Here is a 19,500-nt window from a genome sequence, read left to right as displayed (position 1 = left end):
GCGTCCCAGCGGGCACCGGAACAAGCACCAGGACCCTTGCTGGGTGACGTGCACCGCAGCACTACTGCCACTTCCATCTTCTGCTCCAGCTGGCACCAGACCTTCCTCTGCTCCATTCCCAGCTCCTGAGCTCCTCCCGGAGCACTGAGGCTACCTGCAACCAGGGGACAGGCAGGGAAACAAAGGTGTTCCCAACCTGCCCTCCCTTCCTCACCCTTTCCCGCTTATGGATTTCACTTCCAAAGCAATTCCTGGCTGAGGGAATTGCCAGACCCTTGTTCCTGCAGCTCCGAGGTGACCCTGATGGGATAACGCCGTGGGGACATGGGGCAATGCCAGCACCCAGCACGTCAGCTCAATCACAGTCTGCTTTAATCCTCCCTGGGCTTCAGCCCAGACATGGCACGAGGGACAACCCAGTCAGTGGCAGGAGGCCACGTGTGCCACTGCAGGAGCCAGCCCCCAGCCTGAAAAGCACTCCCGAAAGTCCAAGCTGGTGGCAGAGTTGGCATCACTTGGGGCAGTCCTGGAGACGTGTGCTCAGCAGAGACAGCGCTTGGCTGGTCACTCCACCTGGCAGGGAAAGGCTCTCCTGAGGCAAATCCTGCCTTAGATTGGATTTGTAACAGTCAGATTCGAAGAACCCTGTGGGGGTCTGTCCAGGGCAACTGCATCACTCGAGTAGGAATGGGCAGGATCAGGCCCGCGGTGCTCCAGCTGGGTCACGATCCCTCATCCCTGGGAGGCACAACACAGACATTAGCGGTCACGGCTGGAGCAGCCCCCACGTGTTCACGCCTGCAGCCGAGGCGGTGGGAGGGCTGTTTTCCAGCCTCCCCCGGTCTTCTGGCAGCTCCTGGGGTGGCTCTGCTGCCAGGACAAGCAACCTCAGACAGGGAAAGTCTGACCCAGCGTTAACCGTGGCCGTGCTGCCCCGGGGCTGAGCCAGTGCTGGTTCTCACCTGCCTGCACAGAGATGCAGCCCCAGGGAGACCTGCTTTTGGGGGCAGCAAGTAGTACTGGGGTGAAACATTCCCCTGGGAGATACTCCCAGCTCTCCCGGCTGAGGTGACTTGCAGCAGGAGGGGGAGCATTGTCCCTTCCTCATTTGAGGGTTTGGGAAGCAGCAAGACCTGGTTCCCTGGTCCTCTGCAGCCCCACGTGGGACATGTGTGTCCCCATTCCTTTCCCCACCTGGAATAGACAGTCCCATCTCTTTCCCAGTGCTTTGATGGGGAGAGCTGCTGCCACACGACAAGAAGAAACCAGGCATGCAGGACACATCTGAACATGGGGCTCACAGATGCTCCTCAGATGCTCTGTCCCCCGTGCCCAGGTCCCACAGCCCTGCTCACCATCAGAGCTCGTCGTGGCCAGTGGAGCGGAGGTGGCCGGCGCTGCCTCGTGAGTCCCGCAGGGTCTTCTGCGAGCCAGCCCAGTCCGTCTTCTTGGCATCGTCATCCCAGATGGTGGAGGTCTCAGTGTCACTCAGCCAGTTGCTGTCCCCAGCGTAGTGGGTGGGATAAACCAGGAGCGGGTGAGCTGAAAACACCAGCAAGTCCCGGGGGGAGAAGTGCCGCTTGTAATCCTCACTAGGGAGAGTGGAACAGACCCGAGGGAAGAAACTGGCTTACAGAGGAAGGCACAGAGAAGAAAAAGCACTGGGAGAACCATACCGACCACCCTGGAAAGGCTCCATGGAGGGCAGGGAATGGGGAGGGACACCAGGCAGTGGGGCTGGGGAAGGTAGCTGAGTAGGTGGCTGCCCTGTGCCACTGCTGCCTGCAGAGCCTTGGCTGGACAGGGATTGTGGAGGGACTGCAAAGGGGCCAGGACCCATCTCTCCCCACTAGTCTTGGTGGCACAGGGCTGGCTCTGGCATGGAGGGGGCCTCTGGCACAGCATCCGGCTGGCCCGGGGCCAGGGCTGTCTGGTGCTGTTATCCCCGCAAGCATGGGACTTCCAGCTGCTCCTGGTGCATATCCAGAGCACTAATCCGCCCCTCCATCCACCTCCAGCTGCCTTTTACACGCCTGACCCCTGTGTTTCTCCATCCTGGCTCTCTCACCTCCCTCTCTCACGGCACACCCAGACACCAGTGCTCACCCACCCCCTAAAATGCCTCCCCCTCCCCAGACACAACCTTACCGGTGACACCCACCCCAGAGAGGGGAGTTCAAGTGCCTGAATCCCATAACCAGGGGCAGGGGACCATACAGTCCCCCAGCACCTTGGTACAGGGGGCTGCTCCCTCCTTGCCATGGGGCCAAGACCCCCGTGCAGGGCCCACACTGAGCCTCAGCTCCAGCCCTGTTCCCCCACCCCGCACTGGCAGGGGGCCATTTTCCAGCGGCCGGTGGCCAGGCAGAGGCCGGCAGGGAATGAGCTCATGCTACAGATGTTTTCCTCCAACATGAGTAACACTGGGGGGGGGAACCGGGTGGGACGGTGACGGCGGAGAAGAAACACATACTCCCTCCCCAACATGGCCATGCCGGCACCCTCCTGCACCCCCTACTCCTTACTTGGGGTGCTTGTCGTACATGATGGGCAGATACTCATCCACTGGCAGCATTTTGGAGAGGGGCTTGGTGGCCAGCAGCTTCTGTGCCCCGCGGAGGGAGATGGCGTAGGCCAGTGTCCAGTACGAGTACCCGGCCACCACCAGGTTCCGCACACCCTCCACGGGCGCCTCATCCTCGTCGTTCACCTGCTTCCTCCCCAGGTAGCTGTGGGGTGGCCAGCAAGCTGTAAGAGCCAGCCCTGGGGACCCCCACCCCCCATCCCCCGGGCCCAGCACCTACATGAGGTCCCAGTCCTGCTGTGCCCGCTCCAGCTCATCCATCAGCCGCTGCAGCCGTGCAGGGAAGGCGGCCTCAAAGCGCACATCGTCCTCGAAGACCACCGACCGCTCCAGCCCCCGGGACATGATCTGGGAGAGGGGGCAGATGTGCAAACCCATCCCAGCGCTGCTCTGGGACATATTGGTGCCACTCACCCTGCAGGACGCTCCTCTCCCCAAGTCCTCCTGTGATGCTCACAGGGTCCCTACCCCTGTAGGGACCTCATGCCCCCCATGGTCCCATACCTCCTTCCAGATATTGTAGTGGCTGAGGAAGCAGCCAACCTCGCCCTTGGTGAGCGTGCGGCCAGAGAAGGGATCGTAGTACCCAGGGAGCAGGTCCACCCCCAGCACTTTGATGTCACTGCTGTTGAGGGTGCTGCAAGGCGAGGGGCTGCATCAGCGAGGTGTCCCCACCAGCCACCCTCATCCCCTCCCCAGAGTGACAGTGGGGGGCTGGCCAAGTGATCCCCCCATGGTCACCTGCCATCCACAGCATCCACCACCCGTGGGATGATCTCCAGCTCCTGCAGGGATGCCAGCATCCGCTGGCGCCGGTCCGGCCTCCGCACCAGGTTGATCAGGAAGATCTGGGGAGGAGAAGGGAGACCCCCACCAAGGGGGCATATTGTCACAGGAGGACACACAGCCTGCCCAGCTACTGCAGGATGGGGACAGGGGCTCGGGCTTTGCCATGGATGGGTGCAACCAGAGGGATAGACAGGGAGACATAAGGGGGTCCGTTGGGCACTTACTTCATCAAATCCTATTTTTGTGAGCGGCCTGGGGAGGAGGGAAATGTGCCTGGAGCGCTGCATGGGGGGGCCATCCACTGTGGAGAGAGGGGACACCCCTTCAGTGGAGCCCAGATTCCCCTGGGGGGGAGTTGGGGCTGACAGCCCTGTCGGGATCTGGATGCCTCCAGGACCCCTCTGCCCGTGGGCGCTCACCCATGGCCTCCAGCATGAGATGCACAAAGTTGGCACATTCATCCTCCAGCGTCTGGTGGGCCTTCACAGGGACATTGATGTAGCCAAAGTGGTGCTGGTTGCACACATGGACCTCAGCACCTGCCAGGTGGGACAGGTGAGCACCACAGCCCCCCTAGGCCCCTGCACCCCCCCAGGCCCCCATCACCCTCACCAGCCGCCTGGCAGGAGTAGGCAAAGACGATGATGTCGTCAAAGGCCCAGGTGTAGTTGGGATGGGGTGGGTAGAAAGCCAACCGTGACGTCTCCTCCTTCCGCAGGTCGATCAGGAAGGTGGCGTAGACCATGGGGACGGGGAAGCAGCCCACCCGCTGCCGGTTCTTGGTGGGGAAGTAGTCGGCTGTCCGGCGGTAGTAGCCCTGTGGCACACTGGTGTGACACCTCCATGGCAGGGGGCTCCTCTGCCATGGGGGTGTCTCATTCCTCAGGGATTTCCAGGGACGTACCTGGGGTGTGATGCCACACCAGAAGTTGGAGTAGAAGGTCTGCGAGTCCAGCATGGGGGCCACCACTGACTTGTTCTGTGCCATGAGAAACTTGAGGGTCTGGTTGTCAGTCAGGATGCTGTCAGTGTCCATAAACTGGGGAGATGTCACAGGTTCTGGGGGTGTGGAGATGCACACCTCAGCCCCCACCCCACCAGAGCCCCGTGTCCCTTACCAGGATGTAGTCTGCCTGCTGCTCCCGGGCATAGGTGAGCGCTTCCTGCTTCAGCCTCATCAGGTTTTCATAGCGTTTGTCGCTCCAGTGCTTGGGCCCGAGCTCGTCGGGGTAGGAGCTGGGCGAGGGGAGGCAAGGGTTAACCCCGCCCGCCGGGAACGCACAAACTCAGTGCAGGCCATTCGTGCCGCGAGACTGAGTCAGCCTCGCTCTGCCTCCCTCCTCCTCCTGGCAGCATCCCCAGCCGGGGCGGGGGGATGCTGCTCCAGGAGCCTCTCGCAGCCCACACCTGGCTCCCCCCAGCACTCTCCCAGCCTCACCTGGGCTCCTCCTGCACCTTCCAGTGCACCGAGTGATAGTCCTTCCCCACCGCCCCCAGCCACTCCTGCAGCATCGCCGTGGTGTTGTCCGAGTTGTGGTCTGTCGCACACCTGGGGTGAGGAGACATCAGCCCCTGGGGGTCCCCTCCAAGGGACAACCAGGACCCACCCCGCACTAGAAATGCTCCCAGGGACAAAAAGACTGAGCCAGCGACAGATTTGCTTGGGAACGTAACATGTAATTTGAAGGAACCGAGGCTGTATAGGCAGAAGAGGGAAAGCCAACGGGTAATTTCTTTCCCGGTGGCGCCGCCAGCGAGGCTGTCCCATGGCTCTCAACCCCCGTCTCTGCAGCCCAGTGGCAGCCTCGGACATGCTCTCCCCATCCCAGCCCTGCGGCTGCCCACCGTGAGCCTCAGAGCACAGACATTTCATCCCCCTGCCCCTGAACCCCACTGCACCCCTGTGCACCCTGCTGTTCCAGCAGCCAGAGAAAAGGATCCAACAGACACCAAAACATCCCCTTCCCCAGACCTTCCCTCTGCCGTGCGCCGTCGCCATTCCCAACTCTCCCATTCAGCCTCACAACAATGTTCACAGAGACTCGAGCCCAGACAGGGCTGAACCCACCTTGCACTGGGGCAACCTCGAATTCCCCACACTCCCTGGCACTCTCGACCTTTCAAAGAGCCCTGAGCCACCCTCCGGGCACTGATGTCACAGGGATCCCCTGGGACACAGGGGACAAGGCGGGATTTCTGCCCCCCCAGAGATCCACAGGCTGTTCTTGAAACACCCCGCAGGGTCTTGGGGCTGGGGGCTCTCGAGTGTGCAGAGGGCAAAGGCAAGTTCCACTCGTTCTTCCCCTGCCGGCAGCTGCCCCCCGCCCCAACGCAGCCACCCCTATCAGGACCCCCCCCGCCAGCCCCCGCCTCAGCTCCCCGCAAAAGCAGCTGCAGAAAAGTTTCCGACAAGCTCAGGCGAGAGACGGCGGCGGCGGCGCGACCAAGAGGAGGGACGGGGGGATTCCTCCCCCAGCCACCCCTCCAGCATACTAAAAGGGGGTTTGGGGGGTGTCTTTGGGGAAGGGGGGCTGGGAGTGAGCCCTGCAGGGAGGGGGAAGGCAGGTCCCTGAGGATGCAGAACCCCCCGAGCCCAGGGCTCCCCTCCCTCACCAGCCCCACAACTTCCTCAGAGGGAAGGTGGGGGTCCTGCCCCCTCGCCGCGGGGCACCCACAGCCCCTCTCGGGTCCCTGATGGGTCCCACACCGGGGGCAGAGCCACCCCTCACCCTTTGGGGATGGCGGGGCTGCTACCACCGGGATCTCTGTTCCTCCCGGGTGTCCCTGTCCCCCCAGGGTCTCCATTCCCCCACAGGCACCCATTCCCTCAGATCTCTCATCTCTCTATGCAGGCCCCCGTTACTCCACGATCACTCCGAGCTTCCAGTCCCCCTACTCCAGTTCCCCCTGCTCCGTTGTCCTTCGGGTCCCTGCTATCTTCGGCTCCCCATTCCCACCATAGTCTCCCTTATCCCCCAAGACCCCCGTTCCCCCCAGGCATCCCCATTCCTCCCGTGATCCCTGTAACTCCAGCATCCCGGCTCTCCGCGGGGTCCCCATTCCCGCACAGCCCCCTCCTCCCCTCGGATCCCCGCTACTCCCCGCACCGCGGGGTCCCGGCTCCCCCCGCTCCCTCACCACAGGGCGATGCTCCCCGCGGGATAGTCCAAGCGCTCCAGGGCTCCCAGGCAGTGCGGCAGCGAGTGCTGCGCGTTCCGGGCCAGGAGAGCGAGCACCACTCGCGGCGGGGCCGCCCCGGTGCCGGTCCCGGTGCCGGTGCCGGTGCCCAGCAGCAGGAACAGGGCGCAGAGCGGCCCCGCGGCGCCCATGGCGGCGGCGGCGGGCGGGGAAGGGGCGGGCTGGGACCCGCCGAGCTCAGCGCACCCCCCGCCCCCGCCCCCGGCCCGGCCCCGCCGCCTCCTCGAGCCCCGGGGGCGGGTTTGGGTCGGGTTTCCTTAAATACCGCCTGTAATCGGTGCAGAGCCCCTCACAGCCCACGCCGAGGGGGGGCGAGAGGATAGAGGGTACCCCGGGACCCCCGCCCCGAGGATGCTCCTGGGCGTCTCCATGTGCCCCCGGCCAGTGCAGGTCCGGGTGCCCCCGGTGCCCGCACGGTGTGGGTGGGTGAACAAGCGGATGAGGGGGCTCATGGCTGAGGGGAACATGGCCAGGGGCGCTGGTGGCCGAGGGCATCGTGGCCGGGGGGATCACGGCCAGAGAAGGCTTGTGGCTGAAGGGGGCTTGTGGCCAGGGTGAGCTGTGGCTGGGTGGGCTCACGGCTCTCCCCATGACCGGCCAAGGTAGCCCACCCCACCGAGCCGTGTCCGTCCCAGGCTGTCCCACATGGCTGACCATTTGCAGCCCCCAGGCGTGCCTGTGACATGTCCGAGCCGCGGGCAGGGGCAGGCCCTGGGCCTGTGGGACGTTTGACCAAACCCTCTGGTTTTCCACCCAACCCATAAATACAGCTGTCAGCTCCCGGAGCAAGCGCAGGCCTGGAGGATGTCACATCCCACCGAGCAGTAACTCTGTGCCCCACACCAGCAACGGCGGGCACCCCTCCTGCGGTGGCACGGGAGCCCTGGTGAGGGGCCAGTGGATGCTACATGTGGCCAAACCTGCTCCCACCCGCAGCAGGAGGGGGGCAGCCCCAGGGGGCTGCTCTCCATGGCTCCCCATGTCCCCCCGCTCCCAGGGCCCTCCGGGGGGGCTCCACCAGGGTGCAGCAGAGGAGTCGGGAAGTCAACAATCCAGGAACACCTAAAAGAAGCAACGGGGGGGGGGGGGGGGACACGGGGAGCCCCACAGGACCCGGTGGTGGCTGCAGGGTGAGAGAAACGCTGTTTACAGCCCCGGATTGGACAACTATTTCGGGAAGGGCTCGGTGCCAGCGCGGCCGGGCGCTCCCTGGCCGTGGAGGAGCTACGGGAAGGGGCAGGAACCCAGGAGCCCAGCACAGCCAGACCCACCCAGGTTCCTGTCCGGCCCCCTCCCGTGCCCGGACCTCACCCGTGTGCATCCCCCTGGGTGGGCTGGGCGAGGGGCAGCCCCACTCCCCTCCTCCGGAGCCCCCGCGGCCCGGGAAGGGGTGAAGGCGGAGGAAGAACCGCAGAGCGCGGGGATGCCCGCGGGACTCATGGCCCCCCCGTCCCGCGGGGACACCCCCCCGCATCTCCCCCCGCAGCGCGGCCCCGCGCTCGGCCGCTGCTGCCACCTCCCGGCGCCGCCGCATGGCCCGAGCGGAGCTCTGCGGGGAGCCGGGGACTCCAGGGTCCACCCGAGACACTTCTGATCCCCCTGTGCCTGCAGCCCTCCCTCCCCACCCTTCTTCATCCCTGCATCCCACCGCCCCTGCATCCCCACATCCTCACATCCCTCCGTTCTTGCTTCCCTTCCCTTCTTCGTCCTGCATCCCTTCATCCCTACATCCCTTCCTCTCTTCATGCCTATATTCCTTCCCTTCTTCGTCCCTGCATTCCCACATCCCTCCATCCCTGCATCCTCTCCAGGGGTCACAGATGACCCTTGCCTGTCCTCAGCACCTCCTGAAGGGCAGAGAGGGATTTCACCTCTGGATACAACAGGATTTTGAGAGGTTTGGCTCCCAGAGGGGCTGAGCAGAGCAGTTCCCAGCTGACAGACTGGGATGAAGCCCTGTAGACACCCTACACCACCCCGGGGCTCAGGTGGCTGAGCCTGGATGTACCTTGTTCCAGGCAGGGACCAGCCCTGGGGTGCTGCTCTGTGAGCAAGAGCAACTCCTGGCTGCTGCCAGCTAACTTTTCCCAGCAATACCCCCTGTGCTCAGCCCCCTCCCTCCCCTGCCCTGGGGATACAACATCCCTGTCCCCACACAGTTCAACCACCCACAGCCCCACTGCCCTGGCACAGCCCTCACTTATTCCCCAGCTGTGGGCTCCAGAGGAGAGGGAGAGAGGGGGGGAGACTGCTCTTCCCACAGCCTCACCACCTCCCAGGCAGGCACAGGAAAGGGGGGGCTGCCAGTGCATCCTTACATAGGGAAACCGAGGCACAGGACAGTGTAATGTGCACAAAGGTGGGCTGGGACTGGCAGAGGGATGGAGCATCCTGTGCCTGCCCTTGCAAGCTCAGCTGGGGTCAGAGTTATCCCTGACTTTGCATCCAGCCTTCCCCACACAGCTCGGCTGCTGCAGGGCTCATGATGGACCCTCAGAGCCAACTGTGACCAAAGTGGCCCCTTACAAGCAGGTCTGGGCATGCAATCAGAAAAAAAAACACAGGCAAGCTTGAGGAGAAGGGAGACATGGAGGTTACCTTCCAGGGCACCTGCTGTGTGGTCCCTGAGGTGACAACTGCAGCTCAGCACCTCCATCCCTGCCACTCTAGCACAGGGCTGTGGCAGCCCCTGTGTCCCAGGAGCAGCACTGGAAGGAGGGTGGTAGGTCTCCACAGGACCCAGAGCATCCCCAAGGGGCCCAGGATGTCCCCACAGGGCTCAGGACATCCCCCATGGCACAATGGACTCATGGTGACACCTGTAACACAGAGACAACACCAGGCCTTTAAGCGTCCCACCTGGAAAAGCACCTTCCCATCCCCACAGCACTGGGCAAACAGCAGCACTGTGCAACATTTACAGGAGTATGTTTTCTGTTTTTACAGGAAAGAGTTGCTTTTGGACCCAGGGCTGAGGTTTTGGGCCACCTCCCTCCTGCTTCTCTCCACCACTTCCTTAAAATTTTCTGGGATTTTCAGCAAAGCCTTTGAAAACATTCAGGTTCTTCAAACGTCATATTTTTCTGCTTTAAAAGGCTCAACCTCGGCTGCAAAAAGCAAATATATGAAGAGATGTGTGTGTAGGTACATTATATATGTATATACAAAGGCAGAGATTCTGTGTGCATGTTTGTGGCTGGGGGTTGGTACAAGTCCCTCAGCCACCAACAGTTTTCATTGATCTTATTTTACAAGAAAAAACACCTCGGGGACCCAACTGGCTGCCCCAGCCCATGGTGCCCCCAAGGGTCCCCACTCCCCCACTGGCCAAGTGATGCTGTCCCCTCCAGACCTCATCCAGCCTCAAAACTCCAGCCCTGTTCCCAAATGGGGAAACTGAGTCAGAGAGCCCCCCCCCCAGAGCCCCACAGCAGGTGCCTGGACAGCGAGGACTCTGGAACCAAGGGAATGCCTGTGAACCCACCATGCTCTCTGCCCTGCAAGCCCCTCATCCTGAGCCATTCCAGCTCCTCCAGCTGTTTTCACTACCTTCCAGCTGTTGGGTAATTCAGGAGGCCAGTGCTCCCCTCTCAGCTGGGTTTTCCTTCCAGGTCTCTGCTAAACCCATCACATCCATGGCACTGCTCCGCTCTCCTCCTTGCTGCTTCTGCAGCAGGCAAAAAGCACATTTCTTCCCACAAAGAAAAGAATCCAGGGGGATTTAGGCCATCTTGGGGGGATTTTGGCCATCCTGGGAGGGATTTTGGCCACCCGGGGGGGATTTTGGCCCACCCAAGAGATGCTCTGCCAGAGGAGCTGCAAGCTGACAGGAGCAGCATTCCCTCCTGGCTGGTGGGGACAGGGAGATCCATGCCACTGTAAATGGAGCAATGACACGTTGCCAGTCTCTCCCAACCCTCTCCCCATTGGGAGACAGCCTGGGGTCTTCCTGGTGGGCTGCAAAATTCTGGGAGAGTGAAGGTTTTCCAGGGTCCCTCTTCATGTCGTGCTGGGAGCAGGGAGCCGGGTCCATGTGGGATGCTCTGCTCCACCTGCAAGGCACTGACAGGCTTGGAGCCACGGTCAAGCCCTGCAGTGGCCAAAATTCTGATCCTCCTGGGTGGCGCAGCTGGTTCAGCCTCAGAGTGGTCCATTTTCTCCCCAGGCTGGACCACACTTGTTGCCATCAGGACCAGCAGTGCCCTGGCTCTGGGTGTCAAAGGCACCTGTCAGGGGGCAGAGGGACATCTCCTGCAGCAAGGGGAAACTGAGGCAGGAGGCCAAACCCAGGCTACCCCAGCCCTACAGGGCAGGGAGAGGCCACAACACCCTAGGGCTTCATTCTGGGTACAAAAATGAGCTGCTCTCTGTCCCCCCTCATTGGCCCCTCTCAGAGGGACAGCGACAGAGGGGTGCCCGATGGGCCAGGTCCCCTCTGCGACGTGCTGACCCATGTGCTCCCGTCCCCTCCGTCCCCTCCCTCGTCTCCCCCCCCCAGCAGGGCTGACGGTCGGTCCCCGTCCCAACCCGGGGCAGCTGTGACCGAAAACAAAGCTGTCCCCTCCGGCACAATACCCTTCTGTCCCCCCCCAGATGCTGACCGCTGGGGTGGGCAGCGGCCGGGCTGGAGGCGTCGAGGGGCCGTGCCAGGCCCCCGCTGGCAGGGGACAATGTTGGCAGTGATGGAGAGTAGGTATTTCAAAAGGTTTTGTTTTCGGGTTGACCCGCCGAGCCGGCGTGACCCTGCAGCCCCCCACCCAGCCCTGCTCCTCCGTCCCAATAGAAACCGGCCACATTCCTGACCTCGGGAGGGGGGGGGAGAGTTTCAAACCTCCCCGGGAAGGAGACAATGGGGGTGTCAGGGCCGTGATTTAGGAGGGGGGGCTCTTTCCATCACAAAGGCGAGACAAAGGCGCTCGATGCTGGGAAAGGGGCTTCAGCGGCGGCTCAGGAGCGGGGCCGTGGTATTGTGCCTGGCCAGCCGGCCTCGGCAGCAGGGCAGCCAGGGCCCACCGGGTCCCACCGGGTCTCATTGGATCTCATCGGGTCCCACTGAGTCCCATCGAGTGCCAGCAGGTGCCACTGGGTTCCATTTGGTCCCAACAGACTCTCCATCCCAGCCTCTACCGCAGCCCTGCCCGCGGCCACCCTGGTGACCAGAGTCTGGTGGCTTCGTGGGTGTCACCACGACCCATGATGGGAGGGAGCGAGTCCCCCATCCCCACGTGGGACAGCTGGAGCACCCCCTGCTCCCCGCGGCTCCCCGGCCAGCGGGGCTGGCCAGGAACCAGCCCGTCCTGAGGGGCTGTGGGCACCCCATGGATTGGGGCTCAGCCATCCCTCGCCCGGGGGGGACACAGCCCCAGAGCCCTGAGCCCCCCCCACTCGCTGTTGGCCCTCCCGGGTGTTCAGGGCCAGGGTCCCACTCTCCTCTCCCGGGGCCATTCCCGGGAGGCCGGCGAGGGATGAGCAGCTCCTCTGTGAGCCGCTCAAAGGGGCTTTGTGCACCCCGGGGCTGCCGGCGCCCAGCACCACCGGCCACCGCCGGCACGGGCACGGCGCCGGTGCCCACCCTGCCCACACCTCGCAGACAGTGCCCCCCACAAACCCCCCTCTTCGCAACTTCCCCCTGCCCCGACCCTCCTCCTCCATCCCTGGGGGTCTCAAGCCCAAGCCATGGCAAACCCCCCCCGCCCAAAAAAAAGCCAGGAAACTCCTTAAGCAGATGCCCAACTTACGGTGTCCTCTGCTGCCGAGCTGAGCCCGCGTCTCCAGCCTGTGTCCCAGTGACGAAGGGCTCGGAGCCTGCACGGAGAGGGGATTTTTTTACAGGACAAATATTTTTCTCCCGCTGCTGGACGGCTGATCCGAAGGAAAAGCTGGAAACAAGTTCATTGGTTTTGCTCTCGCTCCCTGTCCTTGCCCTAATTTTTTTTTCCTGGCAGCTGGCGGGAGGAAGGGAGCTGGCAAGGTGATGCTTTTTTGGGAAGAGGGGAACTGCTGGTGAAAGAGGCATTCACCGCACCGGGAGCCTGGGAAAGCCGAGAGCCGGGGGGCCGGCGGGAGGGCGGGAGCCTGATCAGCGACCACCGTGCCGGGGCTCACGGCCGTGCCCGGGCTGACCGTCGTGGTCGTGCCGAGGCTCATGGCCAAGCGGAGGCCGGCGGCAGGTGGAGGGGCGCCGGCGGGATGCACCAGAAAGCCAATGACATCATGTTGTGGGTTTGTTTTTTTGGTTGGTTTTTTTTTTTTTTTTTCCCAGGATGAAATTTGCAGACAACTTCCCCAGGCGCCCGCGAGAGCTGGGGCTCCCCGGTGAGGAGCGGGACAGGTCTCCCCAGGACACACAGGCGCCCATCGACGGAGTGCAGGGTTTGGCTAGGGTTTTATTTTTTTTATCCTTTTGGGTCAGAAAAGCTACGTTTTATTTCTTAACGCACTGGTGCTACGCGAGGGGCTCCCCGGCACACAGAGAGCAGGTCCGGCCGGCGGCTGAGCAGACCCAGCCCGGCACAGCCGGCGCCAGCACCCCGTCGGGGACCCCCCATCCCCACGGCGGGGCAGGATCCGTCCCCGGCCGCCCAACCCGGGATGGCTCCTTTCGCCTCTTCCCTCTTAATTTTGTTTAGAAACTTGTCAGGTTGGTAGATAAAGGAGGTGGAAAGATCAATCCCGGCTTTTCATCAGTGTGGGAAAAAGTATTTCACTAATCCATATTTATTGGTGTAAGGAGCCGGGGGAGGGGGGGAGGGCGAGAGACCCTAATGGTCAGAGCAAAGGACAGAAGGGACAGTTTAAGGCTGCCCTTTTCCGAGAGGTCACATGTCACCAAAATCTTTCGGTTGTCTCGGGATTGGTTACATTCTGTTCTCTTTTTTTCTATTGAGGTTGCCAAGCAACTGGCTAAGACCAGCCAAGATATTTTCTTTATTACAAGTGGAGCAGAAAGCAGCAAGGAGGAGAGAGATAAAAAAAAAAAAAGGGGGGGGGGGAGAGAGGAGAAGAAGTTTAGACAATTAACATTTATAGGATCACATAACTTCATTAACTCGGCCGAGATTTAGGAAAGAGACTTAAAAAAAAAAAAAAAAAGGGTGGTGATGGGGAGCGTTAGGAATTAAAGCAAGTTAAAAGGCCTGCAGGTCCGGGGCTAAAACAATGCCAGAACACCCGGAGCAGCGCCGGGGGCTTCCCTCGGATGGTTCCCGCTTCCCAAAGAGCGGCAGGTCCTGGGCGATGGCTGCAACCCAGCACAGGGGCCTTCAGCTGCTGCTGCTGCTCTTTTTTCTTTTTATTAAATGCCGGCTTTCTTTTGATTTTCACACTCGTAGGAAGTGGGTTTATTGCTACTAGTGCTGGCAGGGAGGTGTGGGGAGGCAGGGGAGCCCTTCAGAGGGAGGCACATGGCTGTGGCAGGAGCTCAGCATCCTCCTGGACCTGACCCATGAGGCAGAGGCTATGGGGACGTTTCTATCCCCAAGCCCTGGAACACCTTCATGCCTCTTCAGGGTGGGCAAAACCTCCCAGGGTGAGAATGAGACTCTGTGGGAGAGCAGTCCCCAGTTGCAGATCCCTGCCCCACTGATCCTTGCTCAGGATTTGGGCCTGACACTGTCTCTGACGCTCTCCCTGGGCTCCAGGAGCCAGGCCTGAGGCAGGGAACATCACTGAGGGCTGGGGGCAGGGACTGGGGTCCCCCTGCAGCTCCATGGGGCTGGGCTGCTCCAAGCATCCCTGGGAGTTTCTCTCCCAGCACTCACGGATCCCTCTCCCCATGGGGCCAAACCCTATCCGAGGACACGGGGGGAGCCGAGGAGGAGCGGGGACCCCCCCAGCCAACCCCCCAGGGACCACTCCGGTTCTACCCAGGGACCCCAGTGACACCCAGGGTGGTGGCAGGTAGCAGTGGGGTGAAGGCAGGGAACACCTCTGTGCTCTTCTCCGCGGCTGCGGGGATCCCCGGCAGGTCGGAGCTGGGGGTCCCCAGGCGGGGAGAGGCAGGCGATGCCCCCACTCCCCCGGCCGGAGCCCGCAGCTGCCGGCCTGGCAACTCGGTAATATTCATTAGGGGAAAACAATGAGCATTATTTATCCCCGGCACTTTCCCTGCCGTGGGGGGCCGGGGTGGGGTGCAGGTGACCCCATACCCCACGGGGTACCCGGGCACTTCCACTGCCGCGGCAGCGGGACCGACGGGCTTCCCCAAGGGGGACCGAGTGGATGAGAGGGGACCCGAGCCCCAGCTCTGCCCGGCGGCTCGGGGGGAACCCTCGGAACCCCGAATGGGGCCAACCGCGCCATCCTCGGGGCCGGGCACCCAGCCCCCGGGGCAGAGAGAACCCCGCACCCCGGTCCCGGCGGTGCGGGGGCTGCGGGCCGGGCCGGGGTTTGGGAGCTGTGTCTTTAAGAGATGGCTGGCTCCAGGTTGCAGCTGCTGTTTCTGTGCTATAGAGACAGTGGAGATTCATTACTCCTAAAACACAATGGGCATTTATCACCCCGTGGTGTTATTCAAATCCAGTACCAATTGAAGGTCATCCCCATTCTTTTCTCGCCGGCTCTGCAACACATTTATTGTTGTGCCGTTCAACTAAAAGCCCTGCCCGGCCCCGGCGCAGCCCGCAGAGCCCCGGTGTGCGCATCCCTCCCGGGCGGATTTGGGACCCTCCCGGGTGGATACGGCGTGGAGGAAGCAGGGCAGAGCCGCGGCGGCTCGGCCGGGCTCGGGGCCGGCGGCAGGTGCCGCGGGAGCCCCGCCGCTGTGCCCCGCCGAGCCACGGGGGCCGCCCGCTCCGCCCCCGCGGGACGCACTTTCCGCGCCCCGTGGAAACTCGGAGCCCCGCGGGCCGCCGGGGCCGAGGGTGGCTCGGGCAGCCGGGGGTCCGCCGCTCGCCAGCAGCCCCCCAGCCCTCCCCCGGAGGGACCTGCCCGGCCCCGCCGCGGAGCGGCCACGGCCACCGGCGCCGGCACCGGCGGGGGAAGCGCCGGCAGCGGGCCGGGATTTTCCCTGTCTGGAGAGGGGGGATTTGCTCCCAACTTCGTGGGAGCCGGTCGGTGAGAAGGGGCTGGGGAAGAAGCCTGGATTTTTCATCTTTTTCCTTTATTTTTTTTTATTATAATTATTAATATCCTCCCCCACCCCTCCGGTTGGGCTTTTATAAATTTCGGCGATTTTTTCAAAGTACCCGAATTCTGAGGGAGATCCGTTTGGAATTGGTGAATTCTCCGAGGCAGGAGCGGCGCGGCCGCAGCGCGGGGCCGGGGTCTGTGCCCGCAGCATCACCCCCGCCGAGCCCCGGGGCTGCCGGAGGCACCGAGCCCCGCCGCGGCCGCCAGCCCCGGCGCACCGAGCCCCCGCTCCACCGGGGCTGCTCCAGCGGGGATGGATCGCTGTTTTTCGTTTTCTGGCTTTTTTTCTTTTTTTTTCTATTTTCTTCTTCTTTTTTTTTTTTTCTTGATGTTGGCTTAGTTTTTTTCTTTCTCTTTTTTTCTTTTTTTTTTTTTTTTTTTTTTTTATTTCTTTAATAGGGGTTGATCTTTTTTAATTTTTTTTTTTTTTTAAGGGGTAAGAAACGAGTTGATAAAATTAAACCCCTCGCGGTGCCATTAAATGGAACCCGGGATGCGAAGCGCCGCGGCTGCGCTCGAAACTTGTCGGGGCCGGAGCAGCGGCTCGGCGGGGCCGGGGAATGGGAGCGGGGGGCGGCGGGAGCCGGCTCAGGGGCCGTGTGTCCTTCTTTTCCAGGCTCCAGCCGGATTCCCCCTGGAAGATCCCGCGAGCCCGGGATGGGAATCTCCGCTCCTGATTGTCCAAACGCAATTCTTGTGCGATGGAGCCGTACGAACCAAGAATTGTGTCTGGACATCTGTAGCAGAGGTTTCACCTCCTCCGGCGGGGCTCCAGGACGCTGCTCGGGGCGCAGGACGGAGGACGGACCTTCCCCGGGCCCGGGGCACGGCAGGTAACCCTCCCGACTGCGGCCCGGCGGGACGGAGCCCGGATTTCGGGGAAACTGAGGAAACAGCGGCGGCGACTCCGCTCGGCTCGGCGCGGCCGGGGGGCTCGGTCCTAATGTGTCAAACACCGGCCGGGTCCCCACCGGGACGGGCAGCCCCGGGCAGGCTCCGGGCAGGACGGAGGGGCCGAGCCGCGGGCACCGGCGCTTGCCCGTGAGCGGCGGGGCCGCAGCCCGGGCGCGGCGAGCGGGCGACCCGGCCCTGCGGCTCCATCCTGGTTTATCCCGCTGGTGTTTATTTATTTATCTATTTTAACACTGCGGTTTAATTTCATTCCGTCGTGAGCCCGGCCCTGGGGCGCGCCGGGGACCGCTCTGCACCGGGACACCCTCCTCGTCCTCCTGCCGCAGCCCCGGCCGGCCCCGGGCACACGGAGGCCGCTCCGAGTCTCCGCCGAGCCGGGAACCCTCCCCGCCGCTCGGGCACCGGGCGGGCTCGGCGGGGAGCGGCCCCGGGCCGCGGGCATGGCCCTTGCTGCCCCGGTGAGCCCCTCGGAGCGGAGCAGCCCCGCGGAACGGCGGCCGGAGGAAGGCACGTTCTAACAGAGAGGCTTTATGAATCCACCAGCCAAGCGGCTCGGCCGGGGCTGCCAAGGAAACCCAGGAGGAGGAGGGAAGCATTACAAGATCCGAGCAGAATTTCACCAAGAGCCTATCTAGGACAAAGCTGGAGGCAGAGAATGTTTTAAAAGGCTTTTATTTCAGAAAGTTTTCGCTGTTGTTGTTTTTACAGGATTTTGCTGTACCCCTCTTCTCCCACCCCCCTGGCTTCCCTCATCTTCCCATTTCTAGCTTTTTTTAGCAGTGATTGGCAGCTTTTACTACAGCAGGAGCTAAGCCACCTGGGTCTACCTGCACTATTGAGGGGAATAACAGCTCCCAGGGAAGGAACCCATCCAATCTGAGCAAACAGCTGGGGGGGATGAGAACAGAAAAGCCCAGCCTAAGGCACAGAAGCAGCGTAGAGGCAGGGCAGGCAGCAGCGCTGAAGACAAACCTGCCTTTTCCCATCGGGTTTCAGTCCGTTTCAAGCTGCACACCACACAGGTTCCTTGTTTTTTCAGCCAGCTCCTACCATCACCTGGAATCCCCTTCCACTGCCCTGGCCCAGCAAAGCTAACAGCCAGGAACTGGGGACAGAGAAGAGCCTTTGGCCCGTCCGTGTCATTTACAAACGGCATGAGCTGGACTCAAGTCGCTGTGGCTGGATTTGGAAAAGGCTGAATATCAGTTTGTCACCAGCAGTGGGTGGAAGGTGGGGTTCCTCAGATGCAGCAGCATCGTAGTCCGTGGGTGCTTTTAGTTACACAGGTTGTGGAGGGGTGAACGTGAGAGAGGAGAAGTCAGCTGAGGGAATTACTCTTCGGCACTCTCTGCATCAGACAGCGGAATTCCTCCGTCAGGCGCAGGGCGGGAGAAGCTCCTTGTACGCAGCACCCGGGATGCTGGGCCAGGCTGCCCAAGCAGGGGCTGCTGCACTGGCTGCTCCCTCCTCCCACCTCCTCCTTGCACCTCCTGGAGACGGAGGGCTCTCGGAGCAGTGTGTGGTGCAGATCAGCTCCGGGATGCACCGACTGAGCACCAGCGAGCGGGAGCTGCCGCCGGGGACCGTCATGTGCTGCCGGAGCCAAGCCCAAATGCAGGTGAGCAGGGTGGGGGGGCAGGAACAACCATCCTGGGTCAGACACTCCTGGAAGCTCACGCAGCACGTTTCAGACCTGTGGCACCAGTGCTATCCTCTGACCCCGTCCCTCCGCTCTCGCCGTGGCCTCTGGGCCGGCAGGGGCCAGTCCATCCATCCGAGGAAACTTCTGGAAAGCCAACAGCATCCGTGCCCTAGCAGAGCCAAGCACACCCACTTCTGCAGCGCTCACAGGACTTCCTCAGGGCACATAGTAAGAAGCCTCTCCCACTGGTGGAAAGGGTTAAAAGCCTGACTTTCCCAGGTCTTGGCACTTCAACTGTGCATCTCCAGCCCCAGCCCTTCCCCGGCCAGGCTGCAGCTCCCACCTGCACAGAACGCAGCACAGCCCGATCAATGCTGTCCATCACGGTGACAGAAAGATCATTTGCTGCCCTGATCACTCCGTGCTGTCTCAGGCTGGGTGAGGGTTTGTTTCCCCTCCAACCAAATCATTACAAATTGACGTTGTTCGTGGGCCAGCACTTCCCCCTCTGCCTCAGCTCCAGTATGAAAACAGCATGAGGGATCAGAAAAACAGAACTTTTCAAAAAAGCCTATTTCTCTCCTGCGTCCCAAAAATAAATACCACAAGTGGAAGTCACTACAGAGGGCTCTGAAGCTGTCATGTTTGCTACCTCATAGAAAAGCTAGGCAAGCCACTTTTTGTTTCCTTGCACTTCATGCCTCACCCTTCCCGTGGCTGGTGCACAGACTAAGTATTGTGTTAAAAGAATCCTGGTTCCCAGCACCAAGGCAGAGGCATCCCAGCCTTGCCCCAAAACAGGCACAACTCCCCCAGAACGCCTCACTGTCTGCAAAGACACGTCATCCTACTCAGGGTTCAGCACCTCTTTTCCTCCCATCACGGAAAAATAAAGTCCCACATTCTGCAGGTGCTCTCTGCTCATTAGGGTACCTGAAAGTGCAGTCAGGAGAGGTGAAATGAGGACCAAAAGATGGATGTTGTTGTGGTGGACAGTAGGCCGCAGGCTGCAGGGCTTTATTTGGATGTGTAGTAACAAGAGAACACGGTGGAAAGATGCAGAGGTCAGGCACAGGCAGTTCAAGAGAGGTTTGGGTGGGTTAAGGTTTTTGTTTGGGGTTTTTGCGCAGGGACTTGGATTTACATCCTCTTGTCTTTTCAGGAGTTCACCCGCCGTGCAATGTCGAGATGAAAACCACATTATCCTGGTCCTGGAGTTTATAATCCAGCTCACCCTGCAGGCCAA

At 61.8% G+C, this 19,500-nt stretch overlaps 3 protein-coding genes across 5 annotated transcripts in view; all 3 read right to left on the bottom strand.

Moving 5' to 3' along the window:
* Positions 1 to 350: 350 nt before the first annotated feature.
* Positions 351 to 12,609, bottom strand: CERCAM (cerebral endothelial cell adhesion molecule). 3 transcript variants are annotated; one of them, XM_051808107.1, is made up of 14 exons: positions 12,310 to 12,609; positions 9,170 to 9,390; positions 4,812 to 4,922; positions 4,492 to 4,609; positions 4,278 to 4,412; positions 3,986 to 4,190; positions 3,793 to 3,912; positions 3,598 to 3,674; positions 3,326 to 3,432; positions 3,089 to 3,221; positions 2,805 to 2,932; positions 2,526 to 2,729; positions 1,356 to 1,592; positions 351 to 738 (listed from the first exon to the last, which is right to left on the bottom strand). In XM_051808107.1, exons 3-13 carry the CDS (start codon positions 4,883 to 4,885, stop codon positions 1,358 to 1,360), a joined length of 1,536 nt encoding a protein of 511 aa, XP_051664067.1. In that variant the 5' UTR covers positions 4,886 to 4,922; positions 9,170 to 9,390; positions 12,310 to 12,609; the 3' UTR covers positions 351 to 738; positions 1,356 to 1,357. The 3 variants fall into 3 exon arrangements, with proteins under 3 accessions (XP_051664067.1, XP_051664066.1, XP_051664065.1); XM_051808106.1 differs by lacking the exons at positions 9,170 to 9,390; positions 12,310 to 12,609 and adding an exon at positions 6,512 to 6,732 and having other exon boundaries at positions 1,356 to 1,499; XM_051808105.1 differs by lacking the exons at positions 9,170 to 9,390; positions 12,310 to 12,609 and adding an exon at positions 6,512 to 6,731.
* A 3,331-nt stretch (positions 12,610 to 15,940) lies between these two features.
* LOC127480225 (basic proline-rich protein-like) lies at positions 15,941 to 18,416 on the bottom strand. The gene is made up of 4 exons (XM_051808122.1): positions 18,332 to 18,416; positions 17,948 to 18,205; positions 16,917 to 17,174; positions 15,941 to 16,802 (listed from the first exon to the last, which is right to left on the bottom strand). The coding sequence occupies exons 1-4, from the start codon at positions 18,414 to 18,416 to the stop codon at positions 16,093 to 16,095; spliced, it is 1,311 nt and encodes a 436-aa protein (XP_051664082.1). The 3' UTR covers positions 15,941 to 16,092.
* The window catches only part of URM1 (ubiquitin related modifier 1), a 35,293-nt gene continuing 33,060 nt past the window's right edge, over positions 17,268 to 19,500 (bottom strand). Inside the window, exon 6 of the mRNA XM_051808120.1 lies at positions 17,268 to 19,489. Coding sequence (XP_051664080.1) covers positions 19,421 to 19,489 — 69 coding nt within the window. The 3' untranslated portion in view covers positions 17,268 to 19,420. The remainder of the gene's footprint in view (positions 19,490 to 19,500) is intronic.

This window comes from Manacus candei, unplaced genomic scaffold (genome assembly GCF_025592945.1).
Source record: "Manacus candei isolate 608988 ecotype Guabito, Panama unplaced genomic scaffold, ASM2559294v1 h1tg000071l, whole genome shotgun sequence".
Taxonomy (NCBI): Eukaryota; Metazoa; Chordata; class Aves; order Passeriformes; family Pipridae; genus Manacus; species Manacus candei.
This window is presented reverse-complemented; position numbering and strand designations above follow the sequence as displayed.